We start from the raw sequence: 20,403 nt of genomic DNA on the forward strand, positions 1-20,403 counted from the left end.
AATGTGTTCCTTCTGCAGTTTTCTATTGCTCTTGCTTTTCTCCCTTTGCATCCTCCGCTCACACTAATTTCAGCATGTTTTCAAATCATTAAAGAACCAGAGTTAGTAACAGCTGCCTAAATTCCTTATTCTCCACCGAGGACTACCTCACTGAGAGACAGGACAGCTGCTGTTCTTCCAGCAGAAGGAAATGCATGTCGAATGCTTCATGGAACTACGCTTCAGCTATTTAATGAATCCTATTTAAATTCAGTTTTTCTAGTGCTTGACATAGATGAAGTACTCAAATTCTCTAGACCAAGCCTGTGTTTATTGATGCACAATAGTCACACTAACACATTTAATTCCTTTTTTCCCCTCAGTGAACATAACACAGCTGCTATAGTGACAAAGCCTATAGTGGCGTGCAGTGCTGACTACTGACACTGAGCAGGTTTCTCTTTTGTCCCAGTTTGCTTTCTTTAAGCTTGGAACTGTTACTGATGGTATATGGTTTATTCTGTAATAAAAGAACCATTTTTCTCTGCAGCTGAATGTGCTAGATCTACTGCAGTGTCCAAGGAGAATTTCAATTTTCCCTCTAGCTGAGCGTGGGCTTTTAAGCCAAGACAGGGAGAAGTTTTTGTGAACTACTCAACCACCAGTACCACATCGTGACCACTTTATATGTTCTAGTTAAATATTTCCTGAAGCAAATACTTAGATTTCCAGTGAGATAACCGAAAACATTAGTCTCTTTTATACTTAAGGGAAAACTAGCTCCACTGCTGCTGTCTGATAAGATGCACATTCTCTAGGTAAAATTTCACAGCTTTATTTTTATTGGAAATACTTAAGTTGAATCATAATTCAATATGAAAGAGTGAGAAATACTTTATTCTACCAAAGCTCTAATTCATTTCAGCAGCTGCGCAGCAGCAATAGCTCCATGTCCCACTTCAGGACTGCCCCATTTCTGAGCTGAGGCAGAGCATTAAGGTACAAACCACCTTGCAGTCATCAGGTTGTTGAACATCATCCTCCAGCCGAATCCAGTTTTGAAAACGCTATATCAAATACCTCATTGTAGTGCTCAACAAAATGCACTTCTAGTCCTTCTGTAATGAATCCAGCAAGGTCGTAATAATCCTTTTTATTCTCTGATGGCAAAATGATGCAGGTAACACCTGCTCTCTTTGCCTATGGGGAAAAAGAAAATTATGCAGTCTGTGTGTTTAGTCCTAGAAATCCATCAATCTATTAAAAACAGAGATTCTCTCCCACTTCAGAAAGCGGGAACAAGCACAGTTATTAAGGAACATGATCTGGCTTTACTCTCTTCTTCAGAGAGCAGCAATGACATTACTCATAGAAGCTGTCACTAGGACAGATCATATTTCAAGATCTCCTCAAGCCCCCCAAAACACTTTCCAGGGGGTGTGTGGACAGATGAAGGGGGAGGTATTTTAGTAGGACTATGAGAGCACACCAGGGGAGCGTTACGCTAATTCGTAGTGTTTTACTGAGTTTTAGAAGCCTGCTCCAACTTGTCTGAGGACAAACCTTAAACTCAAATGAAGTTTATCAGACCAACCCACCACATCATGACCCATAGCACAGTTCTACAAAGCCTTTTGATACAGACACATGCATCAGAAACAGCACGTAAGTGGAACCTGCTCATCAACTGGCAGGTGTTCACCCACTCTCTGGGTGATCTTGCATTTATCTCTGGGGGCCATTCACACTCCTGCAAGCACAGCTCGTTACCAGACCTGCAGACATCCCTATTATATATTATTCCTTCCATAATGACTGTCATAAAGCAAAATACTCCTGAGATGAATCCATGAGGCATGGAGACAGAGAGAGCTCTTACCGCAATAGTCTTCTCCTTGATTCCACCAACAGGAAGAATTTTTCCAGTTAATGACACCTCTCCAGTCATGGCCACATTCTGCCTCACTGGGCAATTCATGGCCAACGACAGCAAAGCTGTTACTATTGTACACCCTGCACTTGGTCCATCCTTTGGTGTTGCTCCCTTTAAAAAAAACAACACAATAAGTACAAAAAAACCTTGTTTTTACCTCATTCAAAGAGTAGCAAAACCAGACAAAACCTTTGCTCTTGCTGTTTTTACAATGGCACCAATTTCAGGTTGGTGAAAATTCACTACACAAAGCTTTTTGTCAAGTTGTCACCGATGGAATTCTTGAATTGGCCCATCTAATAATAACTAGTAACTTATCATTCCTCAACTTTTCTAGGTTTTACTGCTAAAAGTGTGCATTCAATACATGGACAACACATGGACAAATTGTTTTTCAACTTCATGTCATAGGTAGCAAGTAAACCTAGCTGCCATGCACCTCTGAATTCTGTATCAGATTACCTCCGGCACATGCAGGTGGATATGGGAGGACACGAGGAAGTCATTGCTGGGTTCCTTCTGCATCAGAAATGCTCTTGCAAATGTGTATGCTATTTTGGCACTCTCTTTCATTACATCTCCCAGTTGCCCTGTGACTTCAAGGGACCCATCCTTGTTCTCCTTGTCTTTGGGTCGCTTCAGGGATGTTTCAACAAACAGAGTGGAACCTCCTAAGAAAAACAATAGAAAAAGGACATTCTGAAAGAAGTTAAAGGAAAATTTGAGCAGGCGGCTTTGGTGATGCAGAAGTGACGTCGGATTTGAGTCTGTGGCCCTCTAATGAGACAGAAGCTCTTGGGTAAAGAGCAATTAAAACCTGCTTTCCAGATCCCTTCAGAAAGCTTAGCTAGAATTCTCAGCAGACCTGCATTGACAGCCTCCTTTCATTGCTTCTTTAGACTTTATACTCCACCAACACAGATGCAACCCAAAGTTAGTGAAAACAAGCAGTTCTTATAAAGGTTTTAGGCACTTTTTTGGCTACGAAGTAAGACAAGCTCACACCATAACACACTTCAGGCCAGTTCTGGTTTCCATTGTCAGACACCTCTTTACATTCTCTGCTATACTGATTTCTTTCCCTCCTAACTACTTCCAGGATTTCAGTTCTACCAAAAGTCAATTAGAATACACAGGAGTCATATGTAAAACCTTGTCCTTTATTATGTACTGTATTTCCTTTCAGTGGTATTCATAAGCCTCCAAGGTACTATTGGGAGTAATCCAAGGACCTATGTAACTAGTCACTTCCACCGACCCCAACAGAGTGCTGGAATACCTGTATCTGCCCTTGACATCGAAAGCCAAGTCAGTGCTGAGACATCATTGAAGAGATACAGCATGCCCCAGCTGTGCCGTAAGCACCTCCTGCTTTTAAGGAAGTAAGACAAGGTTTTGTCCTTGCTTTTAGCAAGTATTATGCTTTTAATCGTTACTGTTCCTAATGGATGCAGTTCATACAGGATATGGAGCATGAAGAGAAAAACATTCTGGCCTGAAGTCAAAATTAGCCTAGGCTTATAAATAAAAAAAGTCCTTTCTTTAGGGAAGAAGAGGTCAGAATCTAAAAAGCAACAGAAGTTAACGTTACGGATGCCAGCAGAAGAACTTTGGTGGACTTGGGAGAATTCAGTTTGACTACCACACTCAATTTTTGAAAATTGTATGGAAATGTAGACACACATTTCAGTTTTCCAGCTAGTACTTACATTTCAGAACCTGCAACCTCACCTCAATGCAGGATAAGAGGAAGCATTTCTCATGGAAATGCACATTTACCCAAAAGCCACTGTTTAACTGCACATTGGGTAACTGCACAACTCTTACCCATAGCTGTCCAGGCCAGACCCATCACCACTCCTGGAGGAGTGGTTTCATACATTCGATCCACAGTGAAGATGGGCTTTCCTACAAAGTCCTGCAGGTTTTCGGGTGTTACTTGGACTGTCTCTGCTTCTCCACTCACAATTTTATAGGCTGATTTTCTCAGTACCTGAGTGAGACAAGAATTTGTTTCTGTAGGAAAAGCTGAGAATGTTGAAGCAAAGAGGTCACGGTTACACATAATTTTCTGTTACCTTTTCTACTTGTTTCTGCAGATTCCTCACCCCACTCTCTCTGCAGTACTGCTTGATGAGAACAGTCAAGACATCCGATGTGATTTTGGCTTTGTTTTCATCCAAGCCACATAGAACTCGTGCTTGAGGGACCAAGTACCTCTGAAAGAAATCATTCAGCACATTCTTATGTTAGTATTTGTGGGGAAAAAAAAAAAAAAGCCTGGTAGTTCCAATTTATTTAACTTCCATCTGCCATTAGCTGAATGACATTTGCTGGAGTCCACAGACTGTTACAGAATGCTGGAATTATTTTAAGTGGGTATTCAAATCAGAGGTACACTGTCCACAACACCATGTGCCTAATATTTGTTGATATAGTTGAATGTAGATATGCAAGCCTGAAGCTGCCAAAAACATTATTAGATGTAATTTACAGTGCATCACTGAAGTAGTTTCTCTTACCTCTGCAATTGCAAGTTTCTCTTCTGCTACATATCCTGACACATTGATCACTTCCATTCTATCCCGCAGTGGCTCTGGAATGGTTTCCGTTACATTGGCAGTACAAATAAAAAGTACCTGAAAGCATAACCAGATCCTTTTAGGCATTTTCATTAAGCTGCTACTTTATTCCAAGCAGTACATCCTCACTGCGTTTCTGTCTGAAGAGCTGGAGCAAGATCTGAAGGGATGGAACAAGGTCATGTCCTCTGTAGAGTCTTTTTTTTTTTTTAATTACAGATAATGCTTCGGATTCTAGAACTATGTAATAGGATGTTCCCTATTGAAGCATTACTGGACCTGGTGCTCACCAATGCAGACAAACTCATTAAAGAGGTTAAGATCAGTGCCAGTCTGGGTTGCAGTGTCTATGCCCTGGTGGAGCTTGTGATCTCGAGGAATACAGGCTTGGCAAAAAGCAAAGTCAGGACCCTGAATTTTTCCAAAGAGCAAACTTCCAGCTATTTAAAGACCTAGTGGAAGAGATGCCCTGGAACATTGTTGTTAGGGACAAAGGAGCTGAACAGAGCTGGCAACTCTTTAAGGATGTTTTCCTTAGGGCACAAGAACTCTCCAACTCCCTGGGTAAGAAAGTGGGCAGGGAGGGCAGAAAACCTGGATGGCTGAGCAAGGACCTGCTGGCTAGCCTAAGGCACGAGAAAGAAATGCAGAGGCAGTAGAAGCAGGGACATGTGGCCTGGAGACAAGGAGATTATCCAGGACAGCCAGAACCTAACCTTTGATAAGTCTACGCCTTAAGAACCTTACCTTTGATAAGTCCACAGGAACATCAAGGTAATGATCCAAGAAGTTAGAGTTCTGTTCTGGGTCCAGCAGCTCTAGAAGTGCTGAGGATGGATCCCCCTGATATCCTCTTCCTATTTTATCCACCTATGGGAGACACAATTTATATGCTACAATATGTTTCTCACCACAATAGATTGCCATGTAAAGATTCTTTAAAGACTCCATCTAAAAATTTTCATGTGTTTGTTCATAAACAGCCATTACCAAGCTTTCTGTAGATTTACGCAAGTTACTACGATCTGACAGGCATGAGCCTGTGGCACACTAACAAGACACAGGACTCTTAACAGTGGTGTGGAGAAGCACCACAAAGTCTCTGAAGCGTGCGTGTAATTAGAAACAAATGAGTTAGCATGGATCAGTGGGCTACTTGCCAATCCAAGCTATATTCACAAAACCCAGAGCAGGAGGACTACGGGGTGCTAGCTTAAACCATTCCCCTAATATTTAATCTAAGATGCCTTACTTACACTGCTCAAAGTGCAAAGTGCGTACTGTGGTGGTTTTACCCTGCTACGCAGCTGAACTCCACCACAACCACTCTCACTCCTCCTCCTCCTCAAAGAAAAAAAGGGGAGAAAATAAAATGGAAAGGGCTCAAGGGTTGAGATAAGGACAGGGAGATCACTCAACAATTATATCATGGGCAAAACAGATTCAGCACAGAGATATTAATGTAATGTATGGCCTATCACTACCAGGCTAGAACAGTGAGAAACTAAAAGCAAGCTAAAACCACCTTCCTCTGCATCCATCCTCTTCTATGTCATCCCCTGAGCAGCGCAGGAGAACAGGGAATGGGGGCTGTAATACCCCTGTAGCCGTAATACCAAAACCAATGCATACTCCAATAATACACATACACACAGCCACTGAAAACAGCTCAGCTAGAGGACTTGGCTACTTCGACAGAATCACAAACTGGCTGAGGTTGGGACAGACCTCTCTGGAAGGCATCATCTTGTCCAACATCCCTGCTCAAGTGAGGCCACCTATAGAGCTGGCTGCCCAGGACCAGCTTTTGAGCATCTCCACGGTTGCTGTTTCTTTCTGTGTTGTCCATGCTCTCAGAAGGAGGACAAGCTCTCAACCAGGTGCCTCTCCACTGCTTTTTCCCTTCGTAAAAAGAATTAACTAGACAATAGTTACACAGTGTGCTGCTATGGCCAACACACAGCTCCACACCAATGCCACTTAAATAGAAGTGCCATGAGCTACAGATTTCATTATCTTTCAAATCATTACCAGTTACTTAATGGTTTCACTACACTGCAACTCCTTACCCAGCTTCTTAGTCCTCTATAGCATTCCCAAACCACCTGCTGTTGATCTTTCCCATGCATGGCACGTAATGGAACTAGAGACATCTCTGGTCCATTCTGAACACCTGCTTTTATATCCTGTCCCTATTTGCTTTTCCACAAAGCAGTGGACTGGTAGACCTGGCTCTTATTTATTCTCAAATCAGACCTGAAAGTGACTGTAAACATCTTACTCCTTATAGTATTGCTTTAGACTTGCCAGAAGTGACTTTTTCTAATAATCATATGTTTTTGTGCACAATGGTGTATCGACAACTAGGTAGGGAACGTGAGAGCTACTGAATTCTCTGAATACTCAGCCAGCACCACTATGATCCTCACGATTCAAATAATTGCAATTTAAAGAGAAGAGCACAACTGAAATACAGAAGCTGAAGTCCGTTATAGGAAGAGAAAACAAAGATCTAAGTTATCATTTTCCCATAAAGAACCAGAGAGCCCAGCATAATTTAAAAACAAAAAGAATCTAGTCACTGCTGCACCTTTCCTGTTGGTGTCAGTAACTGACATATGTTTTTAAGAGCAAAAACTAGAAGGGCAGATACATCACCTCATCGATCAGTATAAGTGGATTCTCTGTCTTGGTCTTCTTCAGACACTGGATGATTTTTCCTGGCATTGCTCCAACATAGGTCCTCCTGTTTTACCACAGACCATGTTTAGGGAAGAACCATGCAGTACAGCACACATCACACAACACAGCATGCAGATGGTGGAACAGGTATATCCTGCTGGAAAACAAGCCTGCATTTCTTTAACATCTATCAAAAGCATTCTCCATCACCATACTAAGCACCCAGAGCCATACAGTCTGTTTCTACTACAGATCAGACTTGAATTTTGTCAGAATACTCCTGGACTGCAGTTTTTATCTTTAGTTTTAATCTCTTTTAAATCAGTGAGAAGCAAATAGGTAAAGCTAAGAAGTGAGAGGGTTGAAAATCAACCTCTTGTTTTTAGTTAAATAAATGTTAGGAAAGGGAACGTTTCATTCCTTCACTTGGTAGACAGAAAAAAAGGAGGATCAGTGTAAATCAAAAGGTACGCTGAAGGTACTTATTGCTAACAGCAAAACACAATCCTGTTAGAGGAACAGGCAGAAGAAGAGCAAGAGGATAACAGCAGGGTGAATGCCAGGAGACACAGAGCAGAGAACTTCCTGAAAAGCATCTAAAATATTTATCTCTACTTCTGTATCACACAGGGCAGAACCTCACAGGTTCAATACATGCTGTAGAACTTGCAGAACTGCTGCTTTTCTTACTAGTTTGAAAAAAAAAATGTTTTAAGGTATACACAGGGGAAAAATAACCCCCTGGCAGGAGCTGCTTTACTGATTTTTGTATTCACTTCCCATTTCTCCATGAACATTCTTGTTCCCAAGTTTCCCTCATGCAGCACCTCTCTCCTGATCATTCAGACACCAAGTCTCAGTTACATTTGAAAACAAGTGAATCACCTTGTTCAAACTGTCCCCATCCTCTAGTGCTGGTTCTTATAGACAAACACAAATTAACGTTTGCATTTAAGTCCAATGCTTTTGTGAAGCTCTCACAACTTTTCAAAGATCACCTGTAAGCATACGTAAGAAGCAGCAAGCAATGGCATTTTGAGGCACGGATATTATTTCGATGAACTCTTCCCTTTGCTATCATTTTCAACTCTTCCTCTATGCCAACTCTTGCTGAAGGGAGTTGGAGAACAGAGATGAAATTTCACACGTTGTCCCAACTTCAGTCACACTCCTATTTTGACGACATTAATAAAAATTGCTGGACAGAGAAATTGCTCAAGGTACACTCACCTGTGTCCTTTTATTTCTGCCACATCGGTCATCCCTCCAACACTGAAGCGGAAGTACTCTCTGTTTAGGGCTCTGGCGATGGAGCGGGCAATGCTGGTTTTGCCAACCCCAGGGGGGCCATAAAAACACAGGATTTTCCCTTGGGTGGATCCTCTCAGCTGGCTGACTGCGATAAATTCCTGCACAACAGATGAAGCATCATTAGCGAAGAGGGCAACTGCAGCACATTTGTTATTGGATCAAGCAACACTTACAAATTGAGCATCATACACAAAACTGGTCCCCAGAGGAGCTGGAGGGGGCAAGGGGAGAAGTTAGATTAATGGTGCAACTCTTCCACTGCATGGAATCAGCCACATCAGTAATCAAATCCACAGACCTGCATGATGCAACTCAATCTGATTCTGTATAAAGACTGGGCATAGACAGCATAAATAGTGCTAGTGCTGATGAGCAGCATGGCTGGCTGATACTCAAAAGGGACTGCCTGCTTGCTGATGTGCAACAATGGGCTTACTGTAAAGCATTTAAAATAATGAATTAGATAGTGGGATTAATTCACAAGTCTTGGGTGCTACTAGGGAAAGAATCCCCCTTTCAGGATCAGAGAGAAGACATTTCACAACCTTTACCTTTTTCTACAGAGTGGAACAAAGCAATTTAATAAAAATAAAGATCCAGGATGGCTAAGGATTTATGGTTTGTTATACATATCAATATTTCACTGGTAGCTTAGGAGGTGCCTCTACAGCTTCTGTTTCTGTGCACAGTGATTACTGAGGTGGCCTAACTGCAATCAGTTCTGTCCACAAGGTAACACAGAGCTGTGCTACATCGGCACACTGAACAATAAGAGAAACTGTCTTAATGCACTGTTGGAAGGAAATGGCATCTAGGTCAAGCTGAAGGCTAGCTGTACTCGGTAGCTTCACCGAATCTGGCAAGGTCTCGCTGCAAATTTGTAACACAAAGTCAGTATTTGCACCTGCCTCCTCTCTACAGGTCATTTTCACGCACTCCTCCCAGAATCCTGCCAACACTGGGGTCGTGTTTCACTGCTTGAAATCACTGGCCGCCTAAAAGCAGGATCCTATTCCTGTCCTCTGGACAGGCAGGCAGCTCCCACTGCAAGTTTCTGCAACCTGTTGCATGTGTCTAGTCTTATATATAAACAGAGTTGCTAACAATGTTAAGTGCAGGTGGGACACCTTCAGGCAAAAGCAAGGGAAGTTGTGGAACAAGGCAATGTTATAAACCCTTCAGCTTGCAACACAACTCTAGGGACAGGTAAAGGTCATGAATGAGGCAAACATGCATCTTAGCTAACATCTCCCCCTGCCTTAACTGGAGAGATTTAAGTGGGGGTTCAATATACTTTGGAAGGGCAGAAGCTTTGCCTGTTGTAATGAACCATTTTGATGATACATTGATTAAAATCCAGAGATTGCTCCCCTTGAATATTTATTCGTTTCCTCAGCATACCTCTTTTAAGTAACAAAAGAGGTATATTGTCATTTAAATCAGAACATGACTTTCACTGTCACTGGCAATTAAACACATTAACTTATCACCAGAACATTCCTCCAGCTTTCTGTGATTCCTGAACTAATGCAAATTCAATGGAGAGCCACAAGCTGAAACACAAACAAACTGCCCAGGGTCAGGCAGAGCGTGAAGCTGTGCTCTCTGTGCCTATTCCTGCCTTACCAGGATTCGCTTCTTGACATCATCCATTCCATAATGATCCTCCTCCAGAACTTCTCGGGCTCTGGTCAGCTCCAGGTTCTCCTCACTGCACTTGCCCCATGGGATGGATGTCAGCCAGTCCAAGTAGTTCCGTGTAACACTGACAGAAACATGCAAATAAGAGTGATTTAACAACAACCAGCTCCCACTCTCCACTGCCTTTCAAAATAACCTTACCCAAAACAAATGGGGTATAAACTGTACTCATGAACAGGGGACTATGAAAATATCATTGCGATCTGAGCAGTCACTGCTAACCTTTCATTGACATCTTCATTCCCTTGCTCCTTCCCTAGAAAATTAAAACTTCTGTCTCAGGAAAGCAAAATCTATGAAAAAGAACCTTGGTCTAGGTAGTAAATTCCCTTCTGTTGAACTCCCACATCGGCTTACTTCCTTTTGCTTGCATTATTTAGGAGACGAAGGCTGTTGGCTTGCCAGGACTATCCCTCATGAGCATTTATAGCTAGAATCACGCAGTTGCAGTAAATACTGCACAGAAATCCGGTTTGTAGTGAAGCAAGGCTTGAAAACAAGACCTGTTTGTTATCCAGTGGGTGCACAGCAATGCTGGACTTAAAGGTAATACTGGCCTTGTGGTTATTTATTTTTACACCTGATCTTACAGTCTGGTATCACAACCTAACACAAGCACACACCGCTCCCTTTTACAAGACATTTGAAACCATGCTGCGACTTTGCCAAAAGTTCTGGTCTAACATTCTAGCAATAAAACAGACCTTTAATTTTAACTACAGATAATTATCAATGAAAAATCAAACAACCAGACCCGCCTAATTTGGACAAAAGGAAACTGCTAAACAATACTGACACTTTTCCACTATGGTATAATCACCTCACCATGCTTCAGAAGTGGAAGATTTGAAATATGCCAGAGCAGGAACTCTCTGCATGTGACAAGTTTCTATGTTTCGTGTGAAAATCCTCAGTAATGTTGGTTTAAAAAGAAAAAAAAAAAAGCAGCACCTCCAATGTACTGTTCAAACACTTGGATTGCTGCACACAGTTTCCTTGTACGATTTCTTGGTGTTGTGCTGGTTCCTGTCTGAAGCTGAGTGAAATTGTTCGTAAGCTCTGCATGACTGTCAACTGTTTGAATCAGGCTATGAACCTTTAAAACAGCAAACTAGGATTGTCTGATTTCCCAGTGGACCAAGACAACATAAAGAAAGCTTCCTGGTACAAGAAGGAAAAAGGGCTGGAGGTATGGTATGACAGAGAAAGATTTCAGACTGGGAGAAAAGGATGTTAATGGAGAAACTAATGGCAGTGGTAAGCAGTTTAAACAGACTACTACAGAGGAGAACACGTGTGAAAGCAGCACTCGTCTGTTCTAAAACTCTGCACACTCAGCTCAGGGAATCAAACACATAGCCAGTGTTGTGTGTTAGCTACTCACTTCTTTTCACTAGTATCTAATGAAAACACCTAAGAAGATGCGAGAAGAGACAAACTTAAGAACTGTAGGAATCACTGAATTTTTCATGAGGAGGAATAGAACTGTATTTACACATAGCATTAGGTTGCAAGAGAAGAGCTAAAATGTTCCAAAAAAGGTCAAATACAGTAAAACCCTGGAGATTTAGAGAAGCATCCTACAACTATGGTGTTATCAGATACTACAGCAGGGAATACAATTACAACAAAAAGAGAAAATAAATACTTAAGGTAAGAGTTGAACAGAACTGGATAGATTTCTCCCATTTCCCACGTTCCACTAACTAATCCTGATAGCAGAGGACACAAGCATGCACTCACTTGAATTCTGAGGAGTGATTATCCAGCAAGCCCAACTTGTTCAACTCTTCATCAATCACATCCATAACATGCTTTGGCACTACCAGATCTTTTAGTCGCTCACGGAATTTTTCTTCTATAGCATCCTTGTCCTCTTTTTCCAGACCTAGCTCTTTTTTAATGATCTTCAGCTGCTCCTGGAGAAGATACTTGCGATGCGTCTGCTTGATCTTCTCCTCAACCTACACACAGCAACAAGTATCATTACTATTCTGTTCCTGGTACCACCAAGAAACATCAAATGCTTCCAAACATTTCTGAGTTATGACCTCCTCAGCAGCTGAAAATACAACAGAAATTTCATTTGAAGCGTATTCTAACATAACAGGTGACTAATTGTACCATTTCAAACACTCTGACAGCAGTATCTCCGCAACTGTTTTTGTGTATATGTACATATATACAGATATACTATAAGCTGGAGAACTTTTGCAAACAACTCTGGAAATTACCTGCAAAAAAATGAGCCTCCTTAAGAGCATAGTCCCATAGAGGACTACGCATTTTACCTTCACACACCCCTTCAACATACCATAACTTCTCATTCTTCTATGCCCACTATCCAAGCATATTTAAGGGCTGTGCAGTTTAATTTATCTCACAGAAGGAAAAGCCATAGTTTATCCTTCTTGTCCTCCACTTAGGAAAATTAGGCTTAACTGACATTTCTGTTTTTTAGACAATAATCAGGATCTCAAAGTCCTTTTCACAAAGTTGTTTGCTATGCAGACGTCCAGCCTGTTGCATGGGATTATTCCAATTCACATGTAGGACTATGAATTTCTCTTTGCTGAACTTGAGGAGGTTCTTACTGACTCTCTGAGAGACAGCACTACCAACTAGTTGCAGTTTAGATGTCACACTCTTGATCATAATCCTTTCTGTCCAGCAATCTAGCCAACTTTTTCACACATCTTGTACTTCATCCTTCTAGTCTATATCACCCAATTTGACCATAAGAATACTAATGATGACCACAACAAAGGCCTTGCTAACATCAAGGTATACAGTACGTATTGTTCTCCCTTTGTGCTCTTGGCCTTCTTATCTGAGAAGGTAATCACTTTGGTCAGGCCCAGTTTGCTCTTTTAAAATGCCTTCTGGCTCTTCCAAATCATCTCCTTCATTTGCCTGCACAGGCTTCCAGGAGAAAGCACATTTAACATCAGATTCTGTATTATTTTTACAAATGTGCAAGAAAAATCAAATTTCTAATGGAAAAAAGTATCAAATTCCAAACTCTAAAATACTCAAATTCCTTTAGTGTGTGTGTTATTTGCTTTAAAATTCATCACTGGTAGTGCTAAGCACCGCAGTGGTGGACATAATATAAATATATATCATATTATATTATACATATATATAGAGAGAGAGAGAGAGATCCATGTTACTTGAAAGACTTACCTCCCTTCCAAGACGTTGCTGAAGTTTGCTCAACTCATATTCCTTCTTAAGAAGTGAGAGGGCTTTGTAAAGCCTTTTAGGAATCTGGAAATGATAGATACAAAATGAGTTTTCAAGCACTGTAGTCATGTCAGCTCCCTGTACAGAAGGCTATAATCTAGAATAAAAAGCTCCATCAGATTGCCTGGGAGATACATTTTCTAATTCTCCAGCTCCCAGATGTAGAAAGACCAACCATTTAGCAATACAGCAACACACAACCAGTATGTTTGCCACCAAAGATGCAGAGCATCCTTTCCCTGAAGGCAAGTTACTAATTACTCACTATATCCTTCAGCAGGAACCTCATCACTGATACTAACTGATATCATCAAATGTAGTTCTGAAATCTCCTCTGTAGTGAGGCTGGTAGAGAAACCATGGCATACGGCAGACACACTTTTGGTTCAGCTAATACAGCTTTAGTTAAAAGTTTCATCTTACACTGGTTTCTTCCAGGATATCTTGAAGTTCGTGCGACTCTGCTCCTGTCAGTGCTGCACCCATGTCACTCAGATAGATAGGGTTATCTACCACACGTTGTCCAGCCTGCATCATCTGAAGCACGGACTCTCTAGAAAAATGGTAGTAAAAAACAAAATGCTCAGTAAATATGTACATTCATAAGGGAGTAACATTATGGGGTTATTTACTTGTTATAATGGTAAAGAAATTAAATGCTGCTCAGTTTCATAGCAAAGGAACTTTTCAAAACTTTAAAAAAAATTTACCAAGCGCATACATCACTTGATGAAAGGAATGATCAATGATAAATATAATCAACTAGGTGAAGTGTTATCTCAATAGTCACACAAAATTTTTGTGTCCCACTATGCTAAGTCTCTTACTATGCCCATATTACATCAAGACTGTGACTGTTATTGCAGTGAGTTTCACATAGATCCAAACCACCTGCTGCAAGTCCAATTGTCCTATTTCATAGGTTTCAAATGTTCCTCTCTTTTACTAACAATGGATGCTAAAGCTTACATCTCAAAACAAACCTCTAGGTAGCAATTCAGCAAGTGTCTCCTCTTTGTTACAGCGGAAGGACAAACGGAACAGAAAATTTCAGGGTACTTCAAACTGGGAATACACTGTTCCCAAGGCAGAGCAGTGTGGGAAATACGTACCTGTACAAAGGGTTCAAGGCAATGATGTCCCGGATAGTTTTGACAATTTCTGCAGTAAGAGCCTATAAACACAAGAGAGATTTAATCAAGAAAAAGACTGGAAAAGGACAAGGCCTCAGTATAAACACCATGTTCCCCAACCCCTCCACTGTGGGAGCTCAATCCATCTGTCTCCAATGCTGTGCAGAAATGGTATTTCATGTTGGGGCAGTTACTTCTCCTGGGGGGCAAGGGCTGCAGGCTGGCTTCCTGCATGCACAAAACTTGTTCTGGGACAGAGATACAGTCAGGTTGACCACTCAAGTCACCTTGGAGCAAAGGTCCGATTAAAAGATAATACACAGACTTAAGCACAGTTTAATGTCTTCAGTCAGCAATTTTTTGAAGTGACTGATTCTAAGGAATTGAGGTGTTGCAATGAAAAACCATTATTTTCATGAAGTCCCCTCAGGCAGTGACTGTGAGAAAAAGGAAATGGTTTCCAAAGCCTGAAATTAGAGCTTCATTTTAGAACTCTTCCTTTAAGCAACAAATATGGATGCAATTCTGCAGGAAAGGCTGAGGCTTGCATGATTAATTCACTTACTTTAACCTCTTCTGTGATCTGAAAATCTTCATGAACCACATTCTCTACTTCTACCATGAGAACTTCTTGTGAGGAAGCAGCTACAGGATCTAGTACCACTTCCACAGCTTGGTCCTTTGCTCCTGACTCCTCTTCAGCCTCTTTCTTAGAACGTTTCTGTTTCCTTCTAGCTTTCTGTTTGTTTTCAGGCTCCTCAGGCTCAACCTCCAGCTGCCTGTTTATACGAATCCTGAAAGCCAAAAGAAACCAGATACAACCAATTCTCCTCTGCTGTATGTAACTTCAGCTCTTCAGCATGAAAAGGGCTGTATTTTGAATAACCTAAAATTCCCAAATTTGACAAAGGCAACTAATAGACTGTATTTATTTTGATAAGGTTTAGGTTAGGGTTCATTCTGTCAAAATAAGGCTTGATTTAGCAAAACAGTAAAGTGGCAGATATGGATGGGACTTAAGTAATTTTACAGTAAGTAATCTCTATTCACAGTGAGTAAGTAATCAAACAAAAAAGTTAATTGACCTGCCTATTTCTGTTTCTGCTCTCTATCTAAGCTGCTCCCACTGCGTCAAATCGTTATGTACTTAAGATTGTATCATGATATTAAGTCGAGAGTTAAAGGAACGGGCTGTCAAAATATGCTTCAGCAAACAAAAGGACACCTCCTACTATTTCCTCTGTATCTAGTATGAACCCTGAAAGGTTCTTTCAGTACTTGGATATAGTTTCATATTAGCTTTTACTCCTCAATGCTTCCTAAATGTGTTCCTGCTAACTAAATGTGTGATGTAAGATATTTAAAAAGGGATCAAGTTATCAAGTCAAAACCCCTTTGCACTCCTCCTGAAATGCTCATACTCAAGTTCAGTTCCTCAACAAAGTTTTTAAGCTCTAAAGCTCATCTGTCTTTGTTTGCCTTTCTTCCAACAATAATGCTAGTCTAAGAAATACACTACTGTGCTTACCTTGCATGTATTCTTAGACCACTACAAATGAATTCCACTATTTCTAAAGATCATCATTTGTTTCAGATTGTAGCTTTCCCATTTCCTTCCTCAAGTTCTCATTACAAACACATTCATAAAGATGTTGCTGCCACATTCCAGAAGGTGTATGGGAAGAGCTAAGGGAGGGATTTAGAAATGAGAGGACCCACACTTGTAGGACACCACATCTCATTATTATGGCTGCTGATAAAACAATTCCCTTTTCTATATTTTTCCCCCAAAATGCAGCATGCTCCTGAGATCTAATACCCAGTCTGGTTTCTCCTGTGGACACAACTGAACAGTGCTCTCCATCTCAATCAAATAAAGACCAATTTCCCATATCTTGAATGCTTGTTTGCATCACATTATGGTTTATGGAAGGATGACATGCACAAGGCTCTTCTTTTTGGGGGCTAACCTGCCGCGTCTGTGACAGTACACAGAATATTGCATCTGGAATACTGTCAGAATACATCGTGGTAACAAAATAAAAGCTTGTTGTACAAGAGCTGCATACGGAACTGTATATACATGGTGAAAATGATCAAGGGACATATCTTTAGAAAAAAAATCTGACAAGATGTGGTGGAAGTACAAGTAATTACCTTCGGTGCCCCATTACTATCATACGCAACTTGTCTCCGAGGTCTTGCATTTCGTGAATCTGTACAAAAGTTCCCATCTGGTAGATTTCATTCAGATCCTCCACTACATCGGATTCATTACTATTGAGAAACAAACAGAGTAGATATTCACAATCTTGAGAAAACAGGTAAAATATAAAAAAGGAAAAAAAACAATGACTGTTTGCAGAACTTCAAATTGGATTCAGGAGCAAAGACTGTTCGCATTACTTGCAGTCACCACCATGTCCCTTTACAAATCACTCAACTATCTGGATGGTTCATCCCCCTCCCAGACAACAACTGCCCTTCCTATAGCAAGACTCAAGCCCCAGGCAGTGCTGGTGGTGGTAACGGAAACTGTCATAGTAAGAGAATGGTCCAAGCATACATACAAATATCTCTAATACTATCCAAGGCAGGGGATCTCAAATGACAGCCTTTTGTGTAAATGTAGGCTAGTCATGGAATTATTTTATTGTTAAAAAGACCAAGAGAAACAACTTACTTGTCATCCTTTTTAAGGAATACACCAGCATAAGGCTGAGCAAGACGAACTTTCCTCCTCAGTAGCTCCACCAGCTTCTTATTTTTTACCTGGGACAATAAGTGTGAAGTCAGATGTAGATTTTACATAAGCTTTGAACACTCAGTGTGTAAGAACAGGCATGGTGAAACCCTTTGACTGAATTATCAAGTCTAATCTTTGTTCCTTCCAGTCTTGTCTTCATTAAGAGATAGTAATAAAGAAGTGGAAGAATATTAGAGAAACAGGAAAACTGAATATTTAAGACAAAACACTGAGTATATAAAACTAACTTGAAGGCAGGGGAAGAAATCAAGCCTAAACCCTACAAATCTTCTGAGCAAGAAACTTCTCAGTCACTTGAGCAACACTTTGTAAGTATTTCTGTTGCTATCACTTCAACACCTGTGTGTCCCAGCTCTCCACTCCAACTAGGCAGCTAGCCCAACCTTCCCCATCAACCCATCCAGTCTAATTTAAATCCTCATATCCAAAGCCTGTCCCGTTCCTTATCTCCTACAGCCCCACCAGCCTACCCAGGGGCCCTTCCATACTCACGATAGGACCTCACTTTGTCACTAAAGTAATAAATGGTAGCTCAGTGAATTCATGGGATATAAGACAGCATTTAACAACTGTCTGAATGTAAGACCTGACCTGTGCACTGAAATTAATCACTTATATATAGAAGTGTCATATGATTACATGTCTGAAGATCACAATAATACACAAGCTTCTACTCTCCCCAACACAGCTACAAAGCCACTAGAATTTGTTATTATATCAGATTTAGACATGCAAAAAAACCTACAGTAGGAATTACATTAGGATAAATAGCACTACATGAATCGGGAATTATTGGTTCAGTATCTGTTCCATTTCCCCCAAAATCGGTTTGGAAAAATATTATTGGGTGGTACAAATATGAGTGTTTGTTCCAAAACGATTACCTTCCAGGAAAAGAAAATATGTCTGCCTTGTGAGCTCACATCACATATCAAAGATCAAACTTATATTTATTAAAATTAACTATGGGAGTGCAGAGAGGAGGGCTCATGCTCTGAAATTTTGCAATTATCATCCTGCCTCAGCACCCCCTCCCACTTAGCAGCGTTGCTCTACACTGCACTCGAGCCTTCCTCTTGCACCTCACCGATTACTGCCTCCACAAAAATATTTCTCGTGGTGCCTTGACACAAGCCCATGAAGCCAAACCAAGGACACTTTCCCTTAACCTTCAGCAAAGGAGCGAGGACAGCGACCTCTGGAAGAGTTCCCGCGCGATTCCCCCCCAGAAGCAGCATAACGAGCTCTGATGCAATACCTGTGAAACCGTACGGCCGCTACTAGCCCCAAAAAGCAGCGTGTCAGTAAAATTAGACCGCTAAAAACTAACACGGAGAAGCAGAAGGCCCTCGAGCGTGCCACACCGCGCTGCCCTCCCGAGTAATTAACCGGGATTTGTAAATAATAAGGACAAAAAGGCACAAACCGGGAGGGAAGCTCCCGAGCCCGGTGCCTGTGCTCCAGGGGAGCCGCCCCAGGACCCGTCGGGAGCCGCCTGACGGAGCCGGGGCCCGGGCACGGCCCCGAGCTGCAGCCCCGGGTCCCCCCCCCCCCCCGGGCCGCTCACCTCAATGATCTTGATGAAGCGAGGGAAAACCGGGTTGCGCGTCACGGCGATGAGGGGCACGTTGGGGAAATGCTCCGGGACCATCAGCGGCGTCAGCGCCGTCATCACCGGCGCGGCCCCGCCGGGGTCCGCCCCGCCGCCGCCTCCGCCGCCGTCCTCGGCTCCTCCGCCGCCGCCCTCCAGCGCGTCGCCCCCCGCCAGGCCCCCGGGGCTCCACTGGTGCCACCGCGGGGCGGTGCTGAAGGCGGCGCGGGCCGGCGGAGCGGGGCTCGGAGAGGCGGCGGCGGGGCCCGGGGAAGCCGAGGAGGCCGCCAAGAGGCGGCGCCGCGCGGGCCCCAGCAGCGCCGGCCGCCAGCGGCCGCAGAGCCGCAAGCAGCGGGCGGCCGCCATGCTGCCGGCGGGCGCTGCCGCACTTCCGGCCCGCGCCGCCCCGCGCAGGCGCCGGGGGAGCCGCTGGGACTCGCCGAGCGTGGGGCCGGGCACGTCCGCTGCGGGCTGCGGGGGCCTCCCCCCGGGGTCGCGGGTTCGAGTCCCGGCTCGGCCGGGAGCCGGTGTGGAGGGCCACAGAGATGATCCGGGGCCTGGAGCATCTCCCCTGGGAGGAGAGGCTGAGAGGGGATCTGAGCAGTGTCTGGAAAGAGCTGAGGGGTGGCAGACAGAGGGACATGGCCAACCTCTTCTCAGGGCTCTGTGGGGACAGGACAAGGGGCAGTGGCCACCAAATGGAGCCCAGGCAGTTCCGCACCAACACGCCAAAGAACTTCTTCCCGGGGAGGGTGCCGGAGCGCTGGGACAGGCTGCCCAGGGAGGCTGGGGGGGCTCCTCTGGAGATATTCAAGGCCCGTCTGGACGCCTGCCTGGGCAGCCTGCTCTGGGGAACTGCTTGGACAGGGGGGTTGGACCCGATGATCTTTTGAGATCCCTTCCAACCCCTTCAGTTCTGTGCAATTCTGTGGAGAAACCAAATTGCCCTGGGTGAAATGAGGAGAGAAATTAAGGGAATCAGCTGTGATACTGAAAGAGAAAAGTGCACCACAGCACCTCCCCGAGAGGCTTTGGAGGAGTGGGAAGAACGGCCACACAGTCCCTTGCCTTTGCTGTACCTGGGCAGGTCCCTTCCTGCTAGAGAGAGGACCCTGCACAGGCAGTGCCCTGCAGCCCCTTTGGTCAAGGCTCTGTAAGGACTCCAAGTCCTCAGTGGGACAAGACCTCAGTGGTTACCCACCACAGGGTGCCCAGGGCCACGTCCAGATGGTTTTTGGAGATCTCCAAGGAGGGAGGCTCCACAGCCTCTCTGGGCAGCCTGTGGCAGTGCTCCATCACCACACAGCACAGCAGTGCTTGCTGGTGTTCAGACAGAGCCCCCTGTGTTGTGTCTCCTCTGGTTGTGCCCATGGCCTCTCATCCTGGCACTGGGCACTACTGACAAGAGTCTGGCTACATCCCCTTTGCACCCTCCCTTCAGACTTTTACATACATTGATAAGACCCCTTTCCTCCCCA

The 20,403-nt window shown here is 43.2% G+C and overlaps 1 protein-coding gene across 1 annotated transcript; it reads right to left on the minus strand.

Annotated features, from left to right (window-relative positions):
* Positions 1–798: 798 nt before the first annotated feature.
* LONP1 (lon peptidase 1, mitochondrial) lies at positions 799–19,313 on the minus strand. The gene is made up of 18 exons (XM_027472089.3): positions 18,902–19,313; positions 17,251–17,339; positions 16,725–16,844; positions 15,133–15,361; positions 14,547–14,608; positions 13,858–13,987; positions 13,375–13,458; positions 11,932–12,152; positions 10,114–10,252; positions 8,407–8,585; positions 7,153–7,240; positions 5,242–5,364; positions 4,435–4,551; positions 3,991–4,131; positions 3,740–3,905; positions 2,375–2,583; positions 1,859–2,023; positions 799–1,179 (listed from the first exon to the last, which is right to left on the minus strand). The coding sequence occupies exons 1-18, from the start codon at positions 19,289–19,291 to the stop codon at positions 1,015–1,017; spliced, it is 2,817 nt and encodes a 938-aa protein (XP_027327890.2). The 5' UTR covers positions 19,292–19,313; the 3' UTR covers positions 799–1,014.
* Between the last annotated feature and the right edge of the window lie 1,090 nt (positions 19,314–20,403).

The sequence above is a fragment of the Anas platyrhynchos genome, chromosome 29 (genome assembly GCF_047663525.1).
Source record: "Anas platyrhynchos isolate ZD024472 breed Pekin duck chromosome 29, IASCAAS_PekinDuck_T2T, whole genome shotgun sequence".
NCBI lineage: Eukaryota > Metazoa > Chordata > Aves > Anseriformes > Anatidae > Anas > Anas platyrhynchos.

What these genes read in the sequence shown, in the direction of transcription:
- LONP1 (XM_027472089.3), bottom strand. Translation starts at nt 19,291, where the DNA reads ATGGCGGCCGCCCGCTGCTTGCGGCTCTGCGGCCGCTGGCGGCCGGCG. An exon ending in AGCAACGTCTTGGAAGGGAG is followed by an intron (nt 12,153 to 13,374) that starts GTAAGTCTTTCA and finishes TGCTGTGTGTAG; the next exon opens with GTTGAGGAGAAGATCAAGCA. An exon ending in TCAAGGAGAAGACTATTGCG is followed by an intron (nt 1,180 to 1,858) that starts GTAAGAGCTCTC and finishes TTTTCCCCATAG; the next exon opens with GCAAAGAGAGCAGGTGTTAC.